Source organism: Emys orbicularis, chromosome 21 (genome assembly GCF_028017835.1).
Source record: "Emys orbicularis isolate rEmyOrb1 chromosome 21, rEmyOrb1.hap1, whole genome shotgun sequence".
Classification (NCBI taxonomy): domain Eukaryota; kingdom Metazoa; phylum Chordata; order Testudines; family Emydidae; genus Emys; species Emys orbicularis.
Window position 1 is genome coordinate 19939261 of NC_088703.1, and position 20889 is coordinate 19960149.

General features: G+C 60.5%; 2 protein-coding genes across 2 annotated transcripts; both read left to right on the forward strand.

The window, feature by feature from the left end:
* The first annotated feature begins 265 nt into the window (after positions 1-265).
* Positions 266-11195, forward strand: ODAD1 (outer dynein arm docking complex subunit 1). Its single transcript, XM_065421058.1, has 14 exons — positions 266-332; positions 1654-1753; positions 2764-2953; positions 6298-6420; positions 6773-6886; positions 7413-7480; positions 8117-8304; positions 8536-8670; positions 8930-9012; positions 9424-9592; positions 9904-10067; positions 10522-10625; positions 10913-10991; positions 11094-11195. Exons 1-14 carry the CDS (start codon positions 266-268, stop codon positions 11193-11195), a joined length of 1686 nt encoding a protein of 561 aa, XP_065277130.1.
* A 3611-nt stretch (positions 11196-14806) lies between these two features.
* On the forward strand, positions 14807-20889 carry MYADM (myeloid associated differentiation marker). Its single transcript, XM_065420925.1, has 2 exons — positions 14807-14823; positions 18594-20889. Exon 2 carries the CDS (start codon positions 18605-18607, stop codon positions 19514-19516), a length of 912 nt encoding a protein of 303 aa, XP_065276997.1. The 5' UTR covers positions 14807-14823; positions 18594-18604; the 3' UTR covers positions 19517-20889.

The window sequence follows — 20889 nt, forward strand, 5'->3', positions numbered from 1 at the left end:
CCTATGCACCAGCCCCACGCCTTCCCCAGCCCCTCCAAACCTTGTGATGCCCCACCCCAGAATCAGCCACATGCCTGACAGCGCGAGGCCTGCCCCAGAGCCTCGGAGGTTGCCCCCTCTCCTGATGCCCCAGTGCTGGGCTGGGCACCCCCTGCACCCCTGTCTCTCTCTGGGCCGTGACAGCCGGGGTCCAGTTAAAAGCCCTCTCTCTCTCTCTCCCCACTCTCTTTCTTGGCCACCTGTCGGCGAGGAGGAGGAGGAGAAGATGCCGCTGCACCGATCTGCCTCGAGTACCCGCTCGGAGGGCAGCGACCTGGACCTGGAGGGCATCGGTAATGGCTCTGCCCCAGGGCATTGTGGGAAGGCTAGGGATTGGCGTCTCCTGGCTGCCACCAGACAGAATGGGAGCTACCCCGCTGCCTCCAGCGTGGACCTGCCGCCGGTGCCCTCCGCGTGGCCCTGCCCCCTGTGCTCTGCCCCCCCAGTGACTCCACACGGCCCCGTCTCCGTGCTCTACCCCCTGGTACCCATCACATGACCTTCCTGCCCCCCCCCATGCACTCTGCATGGTCCCACCCTCTGTGCTCTGCCTCCCTGATGCCCCCCCGTGCGGCCCTGTTCTCTGGCTCCAGTGCCCCCCAGCATGGTCCCGCCCCTTTATCTAGCCCCCTGGGTGCCCCCCCTCACAGCCTGTTGTCCCAGTGCCACATGGGGCTCCCTACTCGTGACCCCACCACTCTGGTGCCCTCCCTGTTTTCTCTCCCCGCCCCACATCTCTGTCTGATCCCTGCCCCATGCCCTCGGTCCCAGGAGCTGGCGGTAACAATACCCCAGCCCTCCCAGCACTACCCCATCAGCCCAGCCAGGGTGAGGGGTCCTCCCCCCCACGCTGGGGGACGTGTCCTTCCCTGCCAGGCCGCCCTGGGGAAGAGCCATCCCTGCTGCCCCCCTCCCAGATGCCTCTGGCTGCTGGGATGGCATCTGGGAGGGGGGCAGCAGGGCTGGTGGCCAGAGGAGCAATCCTGCCTCTGGGGATGGGGGCAGCACCCCACTTAGCCAGATTGCTGAACTTAACAGACTTTGGATTGACCCCAGGGAGCTGAGATCAGAACCTGGTCCTGCCCCCATTGCAAACAGGGGTGACTCCGGATTGACCCCAGAGGGCTGAGATCAGAACCTGGCTTTGTCCCCATTCCAAATAGGAGTGACTCTGGATTGGCCCCGAGGGGGGGGCTGAGATGAGAACCCGGCCCTGCCCTCTGCCTTTAGCCCCTCCGATCCCCTGATATCCCACCCCCAACTCTGTACCAGTCCGGAGCATTGTCCTGTGGCTGGGATGACACCAACGCTTCACCCCAAGATGTGGGACCTTGGAATGAGGAAGTGGGACCTTGGTATGATAAGGGGTCTTGGCGTGATGGGATGGGGTATTGACGTGACAGGGTGAGGCCATGGCAGACCTTGGCATGACATGATGGGGCCTTGGCGTGATGGGGCATGGCCTTGGCGTGACGTCACGGGGCCTTGGTGTGACAAGACAGAGAATCTTGTCCTCAGATGACAAAGGCCTCAGACTCGTCTGCTGCCTTCTCTAACGATTCCCTTCCCCCCTTTTCTGACCCCCCCCCCCCACATCTCACCCCCCCCCCCCAGCCGAGAGCGAGCTGGCCAAGCTGCAGCGCCAGTTCCGGCTGCTAGAGGGTGACCGCCATGCCTACATCCTGCAGTCCCAGGAGACCATCCGCAAGCAGCTGTACGTACCCCCTTGCGGTCCCTGGGGTCCAGGTCACCGAGCTGGGGCAGGAGATCTGGGAATTATCCCTGAGAGCAGGGTCACCGGGCTGGGGGGAGGGGCCTGGGAATGATCCAGGGGGCGGGGTCACCAGGCTAGAGGGAGGGACCCAGGAAAGATTCCAGGGGTTGGGGTCACCGGGCTGGGGGGCAGGTTCAACACACAAACCTATACAACGCAACTGACACCCCCCACACACCGTAACACAGACTGACACACTCCCCTCTGCACACTGATGCGTTATTGATGTAACACTCAGCCCCCTAACAACCCACGTGGGCCTAGCAACACTCTCCCACCCCCCCCACACACACACTAGGCTGGGTCACTGCCCTCCGCCCCCCTCCCCCCACATGCTCACACTCACTCGGACGAGATCACACACATGAGTCCCACATTGGATCACACGCAGTAGATCACACAGAGGCATACAGTCAGACAAGCTCACACTAGATCACACTCGCACACTTGAACACCCACACTCAAACCGTAGCTCACACACACACACCAGGTGACCCAGACTTACCTGCCCACAAGAGCCCATGTTAGATCCCACTCGCACACGACACTGCGCAGACACCAGATCACACTAGATCCCACCAACACATGCCAGATCACCATAGATCATACACCAGATCTTTCTGACACCCGCCAGATCACGCACACACCATCTCCCACCTGATCCCGCACACTGACACCCACCACATCACACAAACACACACACACAATCACACACACTAGCTCGCACACCCTCCCACAAGTTCTCTCCATCCTCTTCCCCCGATGCTCCACACCCTCCGGTAGATCCAGCCCCCGCTGCCCCCTGCGTGCTGGGCCCCAGCATACCCCGCCTACCCTCCACCCTGTACCATGGGGCCCCACCGCTGCCACCATCCCACCCCGGCGCTGCCTGCCACCCGGCGCCTCTCCCTGCCGCCCATCTCTGCTGGCCACCCTGGTGTCTCCGGCAGGGCCGACCTGCAGCGGCTGGAGAAGGAGCGGAAGGGGCTGCTGTGGGACCTGCGGGTGGCGGAGGGCCGTGCCAACAGGCAGCGGGAGCAGGACCAGGCCGGCAGCCTACGCGCCCTGCTGCGGAACCAGGACCAGGTGGAGGAGCAGGCGGCCGCCGAGAGGAGGACGGTGACCCAGCTAGACCAGGAGGTACCACTGGACTGGTAGGGTGATGTAGTGGTTAGAGCAGAGGGGCTGGGAGCCAGGACTCCTCGGTTCTCTCCCTGCCTCTGGAAGGGGAGTGGGGTCTAATGGTTTGAGCAGAGGGGCTGGGAGCCAGGACACCTGGGTTCTCTCCTGGCTCGGGGACGGGAGTGGGGCTGCGGCAATCAGACTGTGTCCCTGGCAGGGCTCCCCCCTTCTCCTGTTCCCTGGTGAGTGAACAGGATGGGATGGGTGTGGAGGAGAGGCTCGGTGTGGCTCTTCCTCTATCCCACAATGCTATGCGGGGAATTACCCACAAGGCCTTGAATGATTTCAGAAAGGGGAACTACACATAAATGTAGGGGTTAGTGAAAGAGAAATTAAAAGGTACAGTACCAAAAGTGAAATCCCTGCAAGCCGCGTGGAAACTTTTTAAAGACACCATAATAGAGGTTCAACTGAAATGTATCCCCCAAATTAAAAAACATAGTAAGAGAACCAGAAAAGAGCCACCGTGGTTAAACAACAAAGTAAAAGAAGCAGTGAGAGGCAAAAAGGCATCCTTTAAAAAGTGGAAGATAAATCCTAATGAAGAAACTAGAGAAGAGCATAAACTCTGGCAAATGAAGTGTAAAAATATAATTAGAAAGACCAAAAAAGAATTTGAAGCACAGCTAGCCAAAGACTCCAAAAGTAATAGCCAAAGGTTTTTTAAATCCATCAGAAGTAGAAAGCGTGCTAAACAACCAGTGGGGCCACTGGACGACCGAGATGCTAAAGGAGCACTCAATGACGATAAGGCCATTGCAGAGAAACTAAATGAATTATTTGCATAGGTCTTCACTGTTGAGGATGTGAGGGAGATTCCCAAACCTGAGCCATTCTTTTGGGGTGACAGATCTGAGGAACTGTCCCAAATGGAGGTGTCATTAGAGGAGGTTTTGGAACAAATTGATAAACTAAACAGTAATAAGTCTCCAGGACCTGATGGTATTCACCCAAGAGTTCTGAAGGAACTCAAATATGAAATTGCAGCACTCAGGGCCGGCTCCAGGCACCAGCCGAGCAAGCTGGTGCTTGGGGTGGCAGATTGAACGAGGCGGCATTCCACCCAATCCTAGGGCAGCACGGTTGCTTTGTGTGTGTGTGTGTGTGTGTGTGTGTTGTTACGCTCCCGCCGCCCTGTAGGGGGCAGCGGCATGGAGGACGGGAGCGCCCTGCAGCAAGCCCGGCAGGGCAGCCCCCGTCCTTCCCTCCCAGCCGACCGGAGCAGTGCGGAGCCCTCCCGGCAGGGGGCACAGCGGGAGGGTCCGTGTGGCAGCGCCCCGCTGAAACCCTGGCTGCCCCCCTTCTCTCTCTCCCCCCGCTCCCTCCCCCCCCCGCTAACCGGGGCACATCTGCAGGGCAGGGAGTCCCCCTGCACCCTGGCTCCGGCTGCGCGGCAGGTTTTTTTTTTTTTTTTTTATTTGCCGTTCTGGCCGCCGCAGTTTTTTTTTTGCTTGGGGCGACCAAAAAGTCAGAGCCGGCCCTGGCAGCACTACTAACTGTCATCTGTAACCTATCATTTAAATCAGCTTCTGTACCAACTGACTGGAGAATAGCTAATGTGACGCCAGTTTTTAAAAAAGCCTCCAGAGGTGACCCTGGCAACTACAGGCCAGTAAGCCTCACTTCAGTAGCAAATTGGGTGAAACTATCGTAAAGAACAAAATTGTCAGACACACAGATGAACATAATTTGTTAGGAAATAGTCAACATGGGTTTTGTAAAGGGAAATCATGCCTCACCAATCTACTAGAATTCTTTGAGGGAGTCAACAAGCATGTGGACAAGGGGGATCCAGTGGATCCAGTGTACTTAGATTTTCAGAAAGCCTTTGACAAGGTCCCTCACCCAAGGCTCTTAAGCAAAGTAAGCAGTCATGGGATAAGAGGGAAGGTTCTCTCATGGATTGGTAACTGGTTAAAAGATAGGAAACAAGGGGTAGGAATAAATGGCCAGTTTTCAGAATGGAGAGAGGTAAATAGTGGTGTCCCCCAGGGGTCTGTACTGGGCCGAGTCCTATTCAACATATTCATAAACGATCTGGAAAAAGGGGTAAACAGTGCGGTGGCAAAATTTGCAGATGATACAAAACTACTCAAGATAGTTAAGTCCCAGGCAGTCTGCGAAGAGCTACAAAAGAATCTCACAAAACTGGGTGACTGGGCAACAAAATGGCAGGTGAAATTCAATGTTGATAAATGCAAAGTAATGCACATTGGAAAACATAATCCCAACTATACATATATAATGATGGGGTCTAAATTAGCTGTTACCACTCAAGAAAGAGATCTTGGAGTCATTGTGGATGGTTCTCTGAAATCATCCACTCAGTGTGCAGCGGCAGTCAAAAAAGCGAACAGAAGGTTGGGAATCATCAAGAAAGGGATAGATAATAAGACAGAAAATATCATATTGCTTCTATATAAATCCATGGCACGCCCACACCTTGAATACTGCGTGCAGATGTGGTCGCCCCATCTCAAAAAAAAATAAATATTGGAATTGGAAAAGGTTCAGAAAAGGGCATCAAAAATGATTAGGGGTATAGAACGGCTGCCGTATGAAGAGAGATTCATAAGACTGGGACTTTACAGCTTGGAAAAGAGGCGACTAAGGGGGGATATGATAGAGGTCTATAAAATCATGAGTGGTATAGAGAAAGTAAATTAAGGAAGTGTTATTTACGCCTTCTCATAATACAAGAACAAGGGGCCACCAAGTGAAATTAATAGGTAACAGGTTTAAAACAAACACAAGAAAATATTTTTTCATGCAACACACTGTCAACCTCTGGAACTCCTTGCCAGAGGGTGTTGTGAAGGCCAATACTATAACGAGGTTCAAAAGGGAGCTAGATAGATTCGTGGAGGACAGGTCCATCAATGGCTATTAGCCAGGATGGGCAGGGATGGTGTCCTTAGCCTCTGTTTGCCAGAAGCTGGGATTGGGTGACAGGGCATGGATCACTTGATGATAACCTGTCTGTTCATTCCCTTTGGGGCACCTGCCATTGGCCACTGTCAGAGGACAGGATAATGGGCTTGATGGACCTTGTATGGCCGTTCTTGTGTTCTTATGATGCTACAGTGCATCCCAGCATGCTCTGGGACAGAGCCTGGGGGATCAGGCCAAGATGTCCCCCTTCCTCTGGCTGGCGGTTGGCTTTGGTGCCCCCTTCCTCTATCCATCCCAAAGGGCACTGCTGGGCAGAACCCAGAAGCTCTTGGGGGTGCTACGGGGCACCCAAGGCAGTGAGGCCGTGGGGTTCGGGCTGTGCTTCCTAACGGTGTGTCCCCCCCCGGCAGATCCGGAGCTGGGAGAAGCGGCTGGCGGGGCTGGCGAAGCAGGCGGGCAGTGCAGGAGTCAGCCAGCGGCACAAGGCCCAGGGCCAGAGGAGGGTGCGCGCCCTGGAGAACCAGTTGGACAAGGTGAGGGGGGGCAGGGCTGTCACTGCCGTAGGGGACACTAGTGGTTAGAGCAGGCGAGGGGGGGCTGGGTTCTATCCCCCGCTCTGGGAGGGGAGTGGAGGATAGGGGTTAGAGCAGAGGGGCTGGGAGCCAGGACGCCTGGGTTCTCTCCCGGCTCGGGGAGGGGAGTGGAGGATAGGGGTTAGAGCAGAGGGGCTGGGAGCCAGGACGCCTGGGTTCTCTCCCGGCTCGGGGAAGGGAATGGGGTGTAGTTGCCGGCCCCGGCGGGTGAGGCTGTGTTCCACGTTGGGAGGCTTCACCAGGCGCCTGGGCCCTCAGGGGGGCTAATGCCAGCACCCCTGGTTCTCTTCAGGCATCAGCCCGGTTCAGCTCCCAGCTGGCGCTGAACGCCAGCCTGCGCGAGGAGCTGGAGACCCTGCGTATCGAACGTGGGCGCTTCGAACACCTTTACCGCAGGCTGGAGAAGGTGAGAGCTCTGCCAGGGGAGCGGGGGGCTGGGAGCCAGGACGCCTGGGTTCTCTCCCTGGCTTCGGGGTGGGGAGTGAGGTCTAAAGGTTAGAGCCGGTGGTGGTGGCTGTTAACCCCGTCTTTCCCTTCATGGTTCAAGCTGCACGTACCCCCTGCACCCAGCCTGTCACATGGTGACCAGGGACCCATCAGTCCCCACAGAGCCCAACATGGGAAACTGAGGCACCAATGGGCACCACTGGGAGGTGCACACAGGGTTTGGCCCCACCCACCTGTTGGGCTCTGATTGGTGTCTGATAGGACCCCTCCCCCCGGTGATGTGCATAAAATGAAGGGTTGTGGTTGGCTGATGCTGGCCCCAGTGGGAAGCAGGCATCTAATTGGCCAACAAAGGTCTTGTTAAGAAATTGGTGTGGGATGGAGAGGTCTGATAGGCCAGTGAAGGTCCTGCTGTGACACAGGGCCAGAACGGAAGGATCTGATTGGTTGAGAGAAGCCTATGACCTTCTCCCTTTGATTCCCAGGAGCTGCAGGAGACACGGAAAGCCATTGGAGCCGTGATCGACTCCTCCTCCTCGGCCTTTGATGCTAGGTAGGGCCCCCGGCACCACCTGCTAGCCCCACTGCGCCCCCCGCTGGCCCACAGCGCCTCCCGCTGGCCCACAGCGCCCCCTGCTGGTCCCTGGTGCCTCCTGCTGGACACATGGTGCCAAGGAGACCTACAGCAACCCCTCCTGTCTCCAGGGTGCCCCTCTGCTGGCCCCACAATCTTCCCCCCCCACCCGCTGCTCCTTGCACTCAGGATCGGCCACCCCATCCGCACACATGTCACGGGCCTGTCTGATCTTGCCCCAGGGCACTGCCCCCTCCAGCAGAAGCCAAGGGCTAGTCGGGCTGTGGAAACTGAGCCCCCTGCACCCTCCATGGGGGCCCGGGAAGGGCAGGGCCCGGGTCTTGGTATCTCCTACTGCATAGAGTGGGGGAACCAGGACTCCTGGGTTCTCTCCCTGGCTCTGGGAGGGGAATGGGATCTAGTGGTTAGAGCAGGGGATTGGGGGTTGGGAGCCAGGATGCCTGGGTTCTCTCCCTGGCTGTGGGAGGGGAGTGGGGTCTAGTGGTTAGAGCAGGGGGGCAGGCTGGGAGCCCGGACTCCTGGGTTCTGTCCAGGGCTTTGCAGGCTGTCTGTGGGCAGGGCACCCACTTTTATTGCTCCCCTCCCCTCCTGCAGGGATGAGGCCCAGACCAAGCTGGGGCAGCTGAGGGAGAAGGCGGAGAAGGACTTGGCCCAGCATGGGGCCGAGATGAAGGAGCTGCAGCGGGTCCTGGACCACGACCGGCGCTTACGCCACTTCCTGGATGTCAAGGTGCAGGAGCGGACGTTCACCCAGGAGGCGCTGGAGGCCAAGCGCAAGAGAGGTACTAGCCGGGATGCCTGGGTTCTCTCCTGACTCTGGGAGGAGAGTGGGGTCTAGTGGCTAGAGCGGGGGGCGGGGGGGAGGAGGCGATGGGAGCCAGGACTCCTCTTTTCTCTCCCTGGCTCTGGGAGGGGAGTGAGGTCTAGTGGTTAGAGCATGGGGCCTGGGAGCCAGGACTCCTGGGTTCGGTGGCTGAGGGGCTCTGACCGTGTCCGGTTTACTCCCCGTTCAGAGCAAGAGGAGGCCGAGGGGAAGCACCGGGACCCCAGGGAGGAGGTGCTGGAGTCCTATGAAGCTGCCTTCAAGCAGATCCAACAGCTGACAGGGGAGGACGACCTGGATGTGCTGGTGGAGAAATTCATAGCAGGTGACGGGCAGGGGGCGCTGGCTCGGATCCGGCCCCAGGCGGGGGGCTCTCTCTCCAGTCCGAGGGCTGGGGTCTGTTGGGGGAGCTGACTCTGGTGGAGGGGGAGGGGTCTGTCGAGGGGGGCCTGTCGGGGGGGGGGGATGTCTCTCTGGTCCGGGGGGGGTGTCTATGGGGTTTCTTCGGTCAGGGGGAAGGGGTCTGTCGGGGGAGGGGGGGCTCTTTTTGGTCAGGGGCTCTGACACCTCCCTCCCCCTCCCAGTTGAGGACCGGAATTTCGCCCAGTTCAACTACGTCAACGAGCAGAACAACGAGCTGGAGCGACTGGGGGAGCGGATTGCCCAGGTGAGGGGGGCCAGCCCCCCATGATGGCTCTGCCCCCCGCAGACAGCCCTGCCCCAACGCCCTCCAGGGCACTGCCCCCCACAGACAGCTCTGCCCCCCACTGTCCCCCATTGCCCACCAGCATCCTGCCCCCCCACAGAAAGCCCTGCATCCTCCCAACTCCTCCCCAGGGCCTTCTGCACCATAGACTGTCCTGCCCCCCACGCTCCCCATGGTGGCACTGCCCCCCCATAGGCAGCCCTTCCCCCTCTGTCCCCCATGGCTCTGCCCCCCGGGGCCCTGTTCCCCATAGACAACCCTGCTCCCTTCCAGGGCCATGCCAAATCCCGCCCCCCCTCCGAGGGCCATACCCAGCTCTGCCTGCCTCTCCCCACTCCCATCCCCTCCCTGTACCCTTCTGCGGCCTCCCAGGTGCGCCGGGAGATCCAGGCGGCGCGGGCCCAGGACGAGCAGGAGCAGCAGGAGCAGCGGGCGCAGACCCGGGCACTGGAGATGCAGCAGGAGGCTGTCGTGCAGGAGGCCCAGCAGCTGCTGAGCAAAGAGAAGGTGGCCAGGAAAACCCTGGAACAGCTCAAAGAGGGTACGGAGCCGGGAGGGGGGTGTCCCGGGACCCGCATCGTCTCTGCAAGCCGGTGGTAGAACCCAGGAGTCCTGGATCCCAGCCCCCTGCTCTAACCACTAGACTCAAATCCCCTCCCAGGGCTGGGGAGAGAACCCAGGAGCCCCGACTCCCAGCCCCCCTGCTCCCCTAACCACTAGACCCCACTCCCCTCCCAGAGCCAGGGATAGAACCCGGCGTCCTGGCTCCCAGCTCCCCCCGCTCTAACCCACCAGCTCCCCCTCCTCAAGCTGTGGGTACAACCCAGGCGTCCGGGCTGTCTGTCCCCGCAGGGATCAGGTCGCTGTTCAGGAAGCTGGACTGTCAGTGCTCGGCGCTGGACGAGGCGCTGGGGGGCTCGGCCGTGGTGCGGGATGGGAACATCCCTGTGTTCCTGGGTCTCCTGGAGCAGCGGGCCCACGAGCTGTTGGCCATGCGCTCCTACCTGGCCTCCAAGGTACGGGCAGCTTGGGGGGGGGGGGAGTTCTGCATGGGGGGGGTGCTGGGGGATGGGACATTGTGGATGGGGTGAAGCTGGGGGGGATCTGTACTGGCAACAGTGGTGAGGGATGGGACCGTGGCAGCTGTGGGGGAGCCGGGGAGGGGGGCGTTGGGGGATGGGATGGGGAAACCAGGGGCGGGAGATCTGTGCTGGGGGAAGGATTGAGGGGGCAGAGGGGGCAGGTCTGTGTCAGGTGGGAGGAATTGCGGGGGTCGGTGCTGGGGGGATGTGTCCCAAGTGGGGGGGGGCAGGGAGTGGGATGGGGTGGTGGGGGGATGGGATGAGGTGGGGGGGATGTATGCTGGGGCAGAGATCAGGGGGATGGGATGATCTGAGGGGGATGTGGGGGGGCAGGAAATGAGCCCCCCACCCCCAGACCATCCCCCAACCTTTTCCCCCTCCCCCCCAGAACTACGATCTGCCCTACGACCCCGAAGAGACGGCTCGACTGCTCCTGGGGCAGATGGCGGGTTACGCCCCCACAACGTACCCCCTGCGGCCCCCCACTGCTGGGTAAGCACCGTGTCCCCAACCCCCTATAGCCATGGGATTGGAGGGGGGCTCCCCACCCTGCCACCCACAACACATATGGTCTAGAAAGACCTGACCCAGGAGAGGGATGGGGTAGAGCTGGGAGCCAGGACTCCTGGGTTCTCTCCCGGCTCTGGGAGGGGAGTGGGGTCTAGTGGTGAGAGCAGGCTGAGGGGCTGGGAGCCAGGACTCTTTGGGTTCTATCTCCCGCAGGAGGCAGTGGGGTTCACACATACTTAGCCCCCTCATTCTCTTTATCTTCTCCCCAGGGAGGAATATGAAGCTGGGAGTGAGGAAGAGGAACGACCCCTCACCCACAGTGAACTGAGAGACCGCATCCTCCGGGAGGTGAGTGGGCCTAGTGGTTAGAGCACCGGGCTGGGCGCCAGGACTCCTGGATTCCCTCCCCAGTTCTTCCTGAAACAAGCTATCTCGTTTGCCTCCCCACAGGTGCTGAGCAAGGAGGAGACACCGTCCCCCAAGAAGACCCAGTTCACCGAGCCGGGGGGGCTGCGGGCGGCTGGGGGGGCCCGGCGGCCCATGGAGGCCTGAGGCAGAGGCTGGGGTCGGAGCTGGGTCTCCTGTGGCAAATAGCATCCCGGTCAGACTCCTGTAGTGTGTGCTGCTTCCCTCCACCCCCGTGTTCCCCTCTTTCTCCACCTTCCCCGCCATCCCTGTCCCCATCGGCACTGTCCTGGGGCTGGATTCCACCTCTGCCCCTCTCCAGTTGAACGCACCCCGCCACCATCGTCCCCTCTGCCTTCCCGGGCTGCCTGTCGCCCTAGATCTCGGGGAGCCATGGTGGGAACCCCAAGTACTGACGCCCCCCCACACCAGATCAAGCTGCCCCCATTTCCATCTGCTGAAGTGGCCGGTTCCTTTGGCCCAACAGCAGGGTGTGGGTGTCGGGCGAGGTGAGACCCTCCCACTGTCCCCCCCAAACCACACCTCCACTCTGGTAATCTTGACTAATCTTCAGGTCTCTCCCGCCAATCAATCATGGATGGAAGCTCGTTAATTTCACACTCTGAAATTGACCTGCTCCAGATGCACGACCCCCCCCCCCCATGCACACCATGTCCCCCTCATACCACAGCCAGATGGTCCCCAAGGAGCATGCCCAGATACAGAGCGAGGCTGCCCCCTCCCAGTGAGATGGAAATTTTTCCTCCCCCTCCCCCCCGAACCGGGAGAGGGCAGAACCCCAACCCCAAAGTGGAGGGTGCTGCATGGGAACCAGCGGTGGGATTGTATCAGTGGAGGGATGGAATCAGTAATAAATGCCACAAGGTTGTATTGTGTGAAACAGTGCTGCCCCCTGCTGGGCGTTTGTGTGAGCTCCCCACGCCCTGGGTGCGTCCCCTCTGGGGTGGGGCGCGAGGGCTGGTTATCCGGGGACCCCTCGCCCGGCACTGGGATGCGGCCCCTCTGGGGTGGGGTGCAGGGGCTGGGTATCCGGGGACTGCTGGCTTGATGTCCCCTAGCACTGCACTGGGGCCAGTGCTGACGGCCAGAGCAGAGCGCCCCCATTGAGCCCCTGCCCCGCTCCCTGCCGCCCAGAATCTCCCAGAGCCAGTTAGCGAACCCAGGAGTCCTGGCTCGCTGTCCCTGTGGTAACCAATGGGGTCCAAGTGGACTGAGGGCAGGGGGCCGGAGGAGAGCTGCTGAAAGGTGTTGACTGCTTCTTGCAATGCCGGCTCTGGCCACAGGAGGCAGCTCTGGGCAGGTCCTGACAAGAGGGGAAAGGCCCCATGTCCCATTTTCTGCCAGCACCCACAGGGGAGAAGCCCCTAACCCCATTCCCTGCCCCCCCCTTCCAGGAGGGAGCTTTGGGCCCGGGCTGGGGGGGTGAATGAACCTTTTGTTCCCTGCTGCCACCAAGGAAAGGGGAAGTGGAACCAGCAGCTGCCTTGTGGAGGGACTGTGGGGGGTGGGGCGGATTGGCCAGTCGGGGGGGAGGGGGCTGGGAATTTTCATTTGTGGGGGGGTCCTCCTGGCTTGCAGAGCTAAAAAGCAGCGCAGAACGCTCTGTCGGTTCCCAGGCTCCTCCTGCTTTAACCCACTCCCCTCCCAGAGCCGGGGAGAGAACCCAGGAGTCCTGGCTCCTAGCCCCCTCTGCTCTAACCACTAGGCCCCACTCCCCTCCCAGAGCCGGGGAGAGAACCCAGGAGTCCTGGCTCCCAGCCCCCTCTGCTCTAACCACTAGGCCCCACTCCCCTCCCAGAGCCGGGGAGAGAACCCAGGAGTCCTGGCTCCCAGCCCCCTCTGCTCTAACCACTAGGCCCCACTCTCCTCCCAGAGCCGGGGAGACAACCCAGGAGTCCTGGCTCCCAGCCCCCTCTGCTCTAACCACTAGGCCCCACTCCCCTCCCAGAGCCGGGGAGAGAACCCAGGAGTCCTGGCTCCCAGCCCCCTCTGCTCTAACCACTAGGCCCCACTCTCCTCCCAGAGCCAGGGAGAGAACCCAGGAGTCCTGGCTCCCAGCCCCTCCTGCTCTAACCACTAGGCCCCACTCTCCTCCCAGAGCCAGGGAGAGAACCCAGGAGTCCTGGCTCCCAGCCCCCTCTGCTCTAACCACTAGGCCCCACTCTCCTCCCAGAGCCAGGGAGACAACCCAGGAGTCCTGGCTCCCAGCCCCTCCTGCTCTAACCACTAGGCCCCACTCTCCTCCCAGAGCCAGGGAGAGAACCCAGGAGTCCTGGCTCCCAGCCCCCTCCCCCCGCTCTAACCACTAGATCCTGCTCCCCCCTGCCACACTGGCAGGGAAAGGGGCCCGATAGGGGTCAGGACGGGTGTTATCAAACGGTGGGTCGCGACCCCGTTGTAATGGGGTCGGCAGGGCTGGCGTTAGGGGCTGTAATTTTTGTTGTCAGAAGCGGGTCCGGGTGCGATGACGTTTCAGAACCCCTGTGTCAGATGATGGAAGTTGGGGGCGGCACTAGGGTTGTCTGGGCAACCAAATATTGAGATCCTGTTGGGGCGGGGCCTCCTGTGGGACATCCCCGTATTGGGGGAGGGGCGCTGCTGTCACCCATGCCCTGCCCGCTGGTGACAGAAGCTGGGCCAGATGTGGAGTGCAGCTGTGTGCGGCGGGGAGCCCCTCCCCCATCCCCACTCCTGTCACCATGGAAACCAAAAACAGTCCCACCAAACACAGCTACCGCCTGTGGGGCACTGCTGAGACGAAGCTCGCAGCGCTGGAGTCCTCGGCTGGGGCACTGCTGGGGGCACTACTGCAGAAGTGATGTGACAGTTACCGCAATCACAGGAAACACCTTTCTTGTCTGAGCAACACCATAACAACCGTCCTGCAGGGCCCGGCCCTGCCCTGCCCCCTCCCTGGCTCACTTCCTTTTTCACCTCTCTGCCCCAGATCCACCCAAGGGGCCCTTCCACCCCGGTATCCTGCCCCTCGGATCCGCCCCCGGGGCCCATCCACCCCGGTATCCTGCCCCTGGGTGTGAAGTTCTGGGGGATGGGGGGCTGTTTGCATGGGGGGGGAGCTCTGGGAGATGGGGGGCTGTGTGCATGGGGGGTGGGAGTTCTGGGTATGGGGGGCTGTGTGCATGGGGTGGGAGTTCTGGGGTATGGGGGGCTGTGTGCATGGGGTGGGAGTTCTGGAGTATGGGGGGGCTGTGTGCATAGGGGTGGGAGCTCTGGGGCATGGGGGGCTGTGTGCATAGGGGAGCTCTGGGAGATAGGGGCTGTGTGCATGGGGGCTGGGAGCTCTGGGGTATTGGGGGGCTGTGTGCATGGGGGGGTGGGAGCTCTGGGGGATGGGGGGCTGTGTGCAGGAGGGGGAGCTCTGGGGTGTGTCTGCCGGGGCGAGGGGAGGTGGGGGTACATGGGGGGGAGTCGGGGGACACGGGCAGGGGGTTATGTCCCGTCTCTGCCTGTGGGCGGGAAGGGGAGGGGCGGGGACACACACGCTGCCCCACCCTTCCCCGGGATGGCACGTGTACGCCACTGTCCCGGCTGGGCGGGGTGTCTGCCTCTCCCCCCCCCCCCCGCCCTTTCCGCCCTGAGCGGAGAGACCCCCCCCCGCCCAGCGCCGCGCTCCCAAATCTCTGCAGCTAGCGCGCAGTGGAGCAACCAGCGCCCCAGATCCGCTCCAGCCCCGCAGCCGCCGCTCCGGGCCCCCAGCGCCGCTCCCCAGCCGCCTCTCCGGGCCCCCAGCCAGGTAAATATGTTGCTCCATGCGCCCCCCCTTCCTACGCATCGCGCCTAGAGCGCAATGGAAACGTGTCTGGGGGACCCCCAGCTCTGGGAGCGGCGTGGGGGGAGGGTCAGACTCTGTGTGGGGCTTGGATCGGAACCGAGGGGTTATTTTTTGGGGGGGGGTGAGCGGAACTTTTTGGGGGACCCAGCACAATGTGGGGTTTGGGGGTATCACCGTTTTGGGGGGGGTTGTGGGGAGGATGAGGGGTGTGTGGCTTGGGAGGATTTCTGGAGGCTGGGTCAAAAAGTGGGGGGTTTAGTGGGGGGTGAGTGGAACATGTGGGGGGGGGACTGCAGCGGGTGGGGTGACCCGGTGCTCTGGAGGATTGGAGGGGTCCGTTGTGATTTGGGGCTGGGGGGCAGCCCCTCTGGGAGTTGGGGGGGGATTGGTCCCTCTGTGGGGGGTTGCCATGCCCTGTGGATGGCAGGATATTTCGGGCAGCTCAGGGTCCAGCCACACCCTGGCTGCACTGAGATTTGGGCGGGACTGTCAAACCTGGGGTGCAGCATTTGTGGGGCTACCCCTCTGTCCCCCCCAAAAAAACCACCACAGGACACTGCCCCCATGCCTCTTAACATATTCCCCCCCATAGGAATTTTGGCCCATCGCTGGGGTAAATATTTTGCTGGGGGGGGCGGTTACCCCACAAAAAGGAGGGAGCTGTAAAATCTCAGCCCCCCAGAAGAGGGGATTGTGGGGGGGATGACTGTGAGCCCCTATAATTCATCCCCTGATCTCTTAGCCCCTTGAGTGACATAGGAGGGGGGGTCACGGCTGGGGGAAGGAGTTTACCAGGCAGTGTCTGTCTGTCCCACTGGCGGGTGGGCCCTGCAGGGGGTGGCGGGCTGGTGGGGCGTGTCCGTCTGTCCCGCTGCCCCCTATAGGGAGGGCTCAGAACTGCCCGTGGTGGGGTGGGGTGGAGGTCACACAACATGGCAATGCAGGAGCCCCTCCTGGCGGGTTCTGCGGGCTAGGGAGAAAGAAGTGTGGGCTAGTGGTTAGAGTGGGTGGGGCCCTGGCATCAGCAGGGTTGTATGGGCCCTGGGTTCTGCCAGAGAGAGCCGAGACCTGGATTTCCTGTGGCTGAGCAGGGCCAGTGCCCAGAGAGGTGTGAATCGAAATGTTGGCAAAGGGGGTGGGGGGACTTTTGTCCGGGCTGGTGACACTATGGGGATCCGCTGCCCTGGGCCAGCGCTGGGCGCCCATAGACCTCGCTCAAAGGGCTCGGGGCAGGAAGGCGTGGGGTCGTGAGCCCCGTTTCACAGCTGGGAAAATAGAGGCACAGAGTGGGGTAGTGGCTCGCCCCAGGTAGCCCAGCAAAGCAATAGCAGAGCCAGGGAGTCCTGGCGCCCAGCCCCTGCTCTAACCACTAGACCCCACTGCCTGCACAGAGGCAGGACAGAACCCAGGCGTCCTGCTGCGCTCGCCTGGCTGGGGAAGCCCAGCCTCCTTCCAGGCCTGTGACCAAGGCCCTGAAATGCCGAAGTGAGGTGGAAAATAACATGCTGGGGATGGGTTTTCTCTAGGCCTTATAAGGGCAGCGGCTGCAGGCTGCCCCCCCCCACCCTTCTTCCCCCTCCCTTTGCCCCTCCTCTCTGGCCCCCAGCCCAGCACTACCCTAGAGACCAAGGGAGCCGCTCTGAGACAGGCAAGCACTGGTCTAGTGGGTTGGCTGGGGTGGCTGGGAGCCAGGACTCCTGGGTTCCATGGTCCGGGAGGAGCAGGGCTCCCAGCCCAGTTGCCTAGTTTCTTCCCAGGCAGAGCAGGATCCGGTGTCTTGCTCCCAGCGTCATGGGCAGGGCCGGGGCTGGGCGAGTTTCCAGCCACCGCTCCCGCCTGACAGACAACAACATAGCGGATCTGTGCGAGGGAGGGACCGAGAGGAAGTGACATGGCTCCTACTGGAGCCGTTAACCGCCTTCACCATCACCATCACCCCTGCTGTCAGTGTCTAATTAACTGGATTGAGTGATTGGTTCTCCCAGCCCCTCCTCTCCTCAGAGGTGGGGAAACTAAGGCAGGCAGAGGGGCAGGAGTGGTGCAAAGGGTGCACAGTGTGTCAGGGGTAGAACCCAGGAGTTCTGGCTCCCAGCCCTCCCCCGCCCCCCGCCCCAACTCTAACCACTAGATCATCCTCCCCTACCATCAGGCTGGGCCCACTGCTCCGCTGTGGGGGGACCCCAGGACTGGGGTATGGGAACAGGTCTCCCTCCCAGTATCCAGCTCTCATCTCCTCCCTGCCCCCCCTTCATAAACCGTGTGTGCCCCCCCCCCCCCAGTTCAATCTCAAGGTTCCTGGCCTGCCCCAGGGGCTGAAACCCTTTCACCCCCGCATCCAAGCAAGCGGGGGAGTGGGGGTGGGCAGTGGGTGGAAGCTAGGTGGGGAGGGAGCAGGGCAGCATTGGGTGGCAATGGGGAGCAGTGGGACATATTGGGGAGCAGCTGTCTGACCACTTGGTTCGGGGGGAGGGGACCTATGTGTAGTCCCTCCCACACTTCCCTGCTCCATGACAGGATATTTCTAGGCCTGGCTGAGCAGTTCCAGCTTTTGGAGTTGGGGGGAGGGGGCCCTGGCTCCCAGGACTGGGGCAGGGCCGGAGGGGGGGCCTTGGCTCCCAGGACCTGGGTGGGGCCGGAGCGGGGGGCGCTGGCTCCCAGGATCCAGACAGGGCCGGGGGGGGGGGGGTGCTGGCCCTCAGGACACTGGGTGGGTCCGGAGGGGGGGACACTGGCTCCCAAGATGGTGTGGGGCCGAGGCGGGGGGAGGGGGAGGCGCTGGCTTCCAGGTCCTGGGTGGGGCCGGGGGGAGGGCACTGGCTCCCAGGACCCAGGGCGGGGCCGAAGGGGGGGCCGGTGGCTCCCAGGACCCAGGGCGGGGCCGGAAGGGGGGCGGTGGCTCCCATGACATTGGTGGGGCCGGGGGTGGCGGGGGTGCTGGCTCCCAGGACATGTGTGGGGCCGGCTCCCAGGATCCATGCGGGGCTGGAGGGGGTGGCGCTGGCCCTCAGGACACTGGGTTGGGCCGGAGGGGGGGCACTGGCTCCCAGGACCGGTCGGGGGGGGAATCTTTCCCCCTGTGAATTTGCCCTATGCCTGGCAGTGCCTCCGGGGTGGCTTGGACCCATCCCCCACTCTGCCACGCAGCCTTGGGGGGCCCCCATCATGCTCCCATCTTTCTGTCCCAGCCCAGAGCCCTCCGTCACTCCTTCGTTCGGCCGCTCTCTCCTTCCCTCTCTTCCTCCATCTCCCTTTCTCCTCCCCACCCAATTCATGCTACAGAGATGCACATTCCCACCGCCCTGTGCTCTCACCACTAGCCCCCCACTCCCCTTCCAGAGCTGGGGAGAGAACCCAGGAGTCCTGGCTCCCAGCCCCCCTGCTCTGACCACTAGACCCCACTCCCCTCCCAGAGCCGGGGAGAGAACCCAGGAGTCGTGGCTTCCAGCCCCCTTTCCCCAAGCTTTTCAGCCTGGCACTATCCACAGGGCATTGGGGTCATGAACCCCAAGGTCAGCTCAGCCGGGCCCTGCCGGTGATTGGGGATGTCTACCTTGGACCAGAGGCACTGAAACAGCCCCCTTAGAAAGAAAGAGAGAGAGAGAGTGTGTGTGTGTGTCCGTCCGTCTGTCCCGGCTGCCCCTGCTGGAGTGGATGGAGATTGCCCAGCTCTGTGCATATGCCGGATTCCTGTACCGCGCCCTGACTCTCCTCCCCCATCTCCTCCTCCCCAGGTGACCCCACCATGCCGATCCAGCGCGTCAAGTCCGTGGGCAACACACAGGCCCTGACCTCGCAAGTGGGCATTGTCCGCCTGCTGGAGGCGCTTTTCGCCTGCGTCACCTTCAGCCTGGTGGTGCACCAGGGGGGCTGGTATGGCCGTAACGGTGACTGGTGCATGTTCTGCTGGTGCTTGTGCTTTGCCATGACGCTGCTAGTGCTGCTGGTGGAGTTCGTCGGGCTCCAGCACCGCATACCCGTCTCCTGGAAGAACTTCCCCATCACCTTCGCCATGTACGCCACCCTCATGTGCCTCTCGGCCTCCGTCATCTACCCTGTCACCCACATCCAGCACAACGCCGCCTCTGGCAAAACCAAGGACTACCGCATCGCTGCCACCGTCTTCTCCTGCCTCACCTGCCTGGCCTACTCGGTGGAGGTGACCATGACCCGGGCCAAGCCGGGCGAGGTGACGGGCTACATGGCCTCCGTGCCCGGGCTGCTGAAGGTGGTAGAGACCTTCGTGGCCTGCATCATCTTCGTCTTCATCAGCGACCCGGTCTCCTACGACCGCCACGAGGGGCTGAAGTGGTGCCTGGCCGTCTACTGCATCTGCTTCATCCTCTCGCTGGTGGTCATTGTGCTGTGCATCGGGGAGTGCACCGGCTGGCTGCCCTGTGCCTTCAATAAGTTCCTAAGTGGCTACACACTGCTGGCTGTGCTCATGTACGCCACGGCCACCGTCATCTGGCCCATCTACAACTTCGACAAGAATCAGGATGGCTGGCCGAACCGGCCCTCCTCCTGCAGCAGCAACAACAGACGTTTCTGCGACTGGGATAAGTTGGTGGCCATCGCCGTGCTGACGGCCATCAACCTGCTGGTCTACCTGGCCGACCTGGTGTACTCCGCCCGGCTCATCTTCATCCAGGCCTAGCCGCGCCGGGGGCTGCTGGGCCGGCTGAGGGCTGGGGATAAGGGCTGGTCTCCCACCGGGTTCTCCGGATCTCATCTGTCTGTCTTGTCCTCTCATTCATTTATTTATTCATTCTTTTCTTTTCTTTCCTTATTCTTGCATTCTTTTTCTCTCTCGTTTATTGTCTTTCTTTTTCTTTCTTTCTTTCTTATAATTATTCATTCTTTTTCTATTTCATTTACTGTCTTTATCTTTCATTTATTCTTTTCCTTTATCCCTCTCTTTGTCTTTCTTATTTATTCTTTGCTCTCTTGCTTTTCTTTCATTTCCTCTCATTCATTCGTTTCCTTTTTTTCCTGTCATGTATTTATTCATTTATTTTCTTTCTCTCTCTTTCAATCATTCTCATTTATTCCTTCTTTTCTTGGAGCTCTCTCTCACTTTCTTTTCTTTCACTTGGTCTTTTGTTCTTTTTCTCTCATTTTCTCGCTTTCATTCTTTTTCCTTTCCCCCCCCCCCTCCTCCCCAGCACTCCCCGTCCAGGCGTACCCACTCCCTTGTAATAACAATGTTATCCTTTTTGCCTTAGACCGGCCCTCTAAGAAGCCCGTTGCCTCCCCTCCACGGTGGCTGGGGGTGGGAGTGGGGGAGGAATCATGGCTGACTACGGGCCATTCTGTTCCTTTTCTCCAGCGGGAGCTGTGGCGGATGAAAAATTGGTGGCCTGACGGGCAGGGCCCAGTGAGCACTGGGGCCTTTTAACCCAACACCTCCAATCCCAGCAGAAGTGGGGGGAGGAACAGGAGGGAGGGTGGGAAAGAGGTGACAACTCCCCTTTAATGGAAATATTTGTCTGGTGGTTAAAAATGCTTGCCTGCCAGAGTCTTAAAGGTAATGGGTGCACTCTGGTGCCTTCCTAAGAAAAAGCCTCTAGTGCTTAAACAGCATGCAGCCTTTAATGAAAATATTTGTCTGGCGGTCAAAAACCCTTGCCTGTTGGAGCCTTAAAGGTAAATCACAGAATCAGCCCTCTAGCTGGAAATTTAAAAACACCAAAAAAAAAAAAAAAAAACCCAAACCCCATTTGCTTGTTTCTTGAATATTTATCCAGGGGTTTTAAATAGTCCTGGCGGCCATTATCTTAAAGGTGATGTCGCCGGACCCGTGCCTCACAGTGCTAGAATGTAGCTAGCTGCTTACATCTGTCCAGTCTCTCTTTTTGTATCATTCATCTGGTTTTTTTATACATCTATTTTTTACACTGGTATAAACGCAGACAAAAGGTATTATGGTCCTCGTTGCAAGTGTTTGTGTCACGATTGACGTAGCAAATTACAGGGGGTGGGTTATATATGTATAAATATATAGAGAGAAAACAATAAATGACTGAAAGG

What these genes read in the sequence shown, in the direction of transcription:
- ODAD1 (XM_065421058.1), top strand. Translation starts at nt 266, where the DNA reads ATGCCGCTGCACCGATCTGCCTCGAGTACCCGCTCGGAGGGCAGCGAC. An exon ending in TGGGGGAGCGGATTGCCCAG is followed by an intron (nt 9,013 to 9,423) that starts GTGAGGGGGGCC and finishes GCGGCCTCCCAG; the next exon opens with GTGCGCCGGGAGATCCAGGC. An exon ending in CCTGGAACAGCTCAAAGAGG is followed by an intron (nt 9,593 to 9,903) that starts GTACGGAGCCGG and finishes CTGTCCCCGCAG; the next exon opens with GGATCAGGTCGCTGTTCAGG.
- MYADM (XM_065420925.1), top strand. Translation starts at nt 18,605, where the DNA reads ATGCCGATCCAGCGCGTCAAGTCCGTGGGCAACACACAGGCCCTGACC.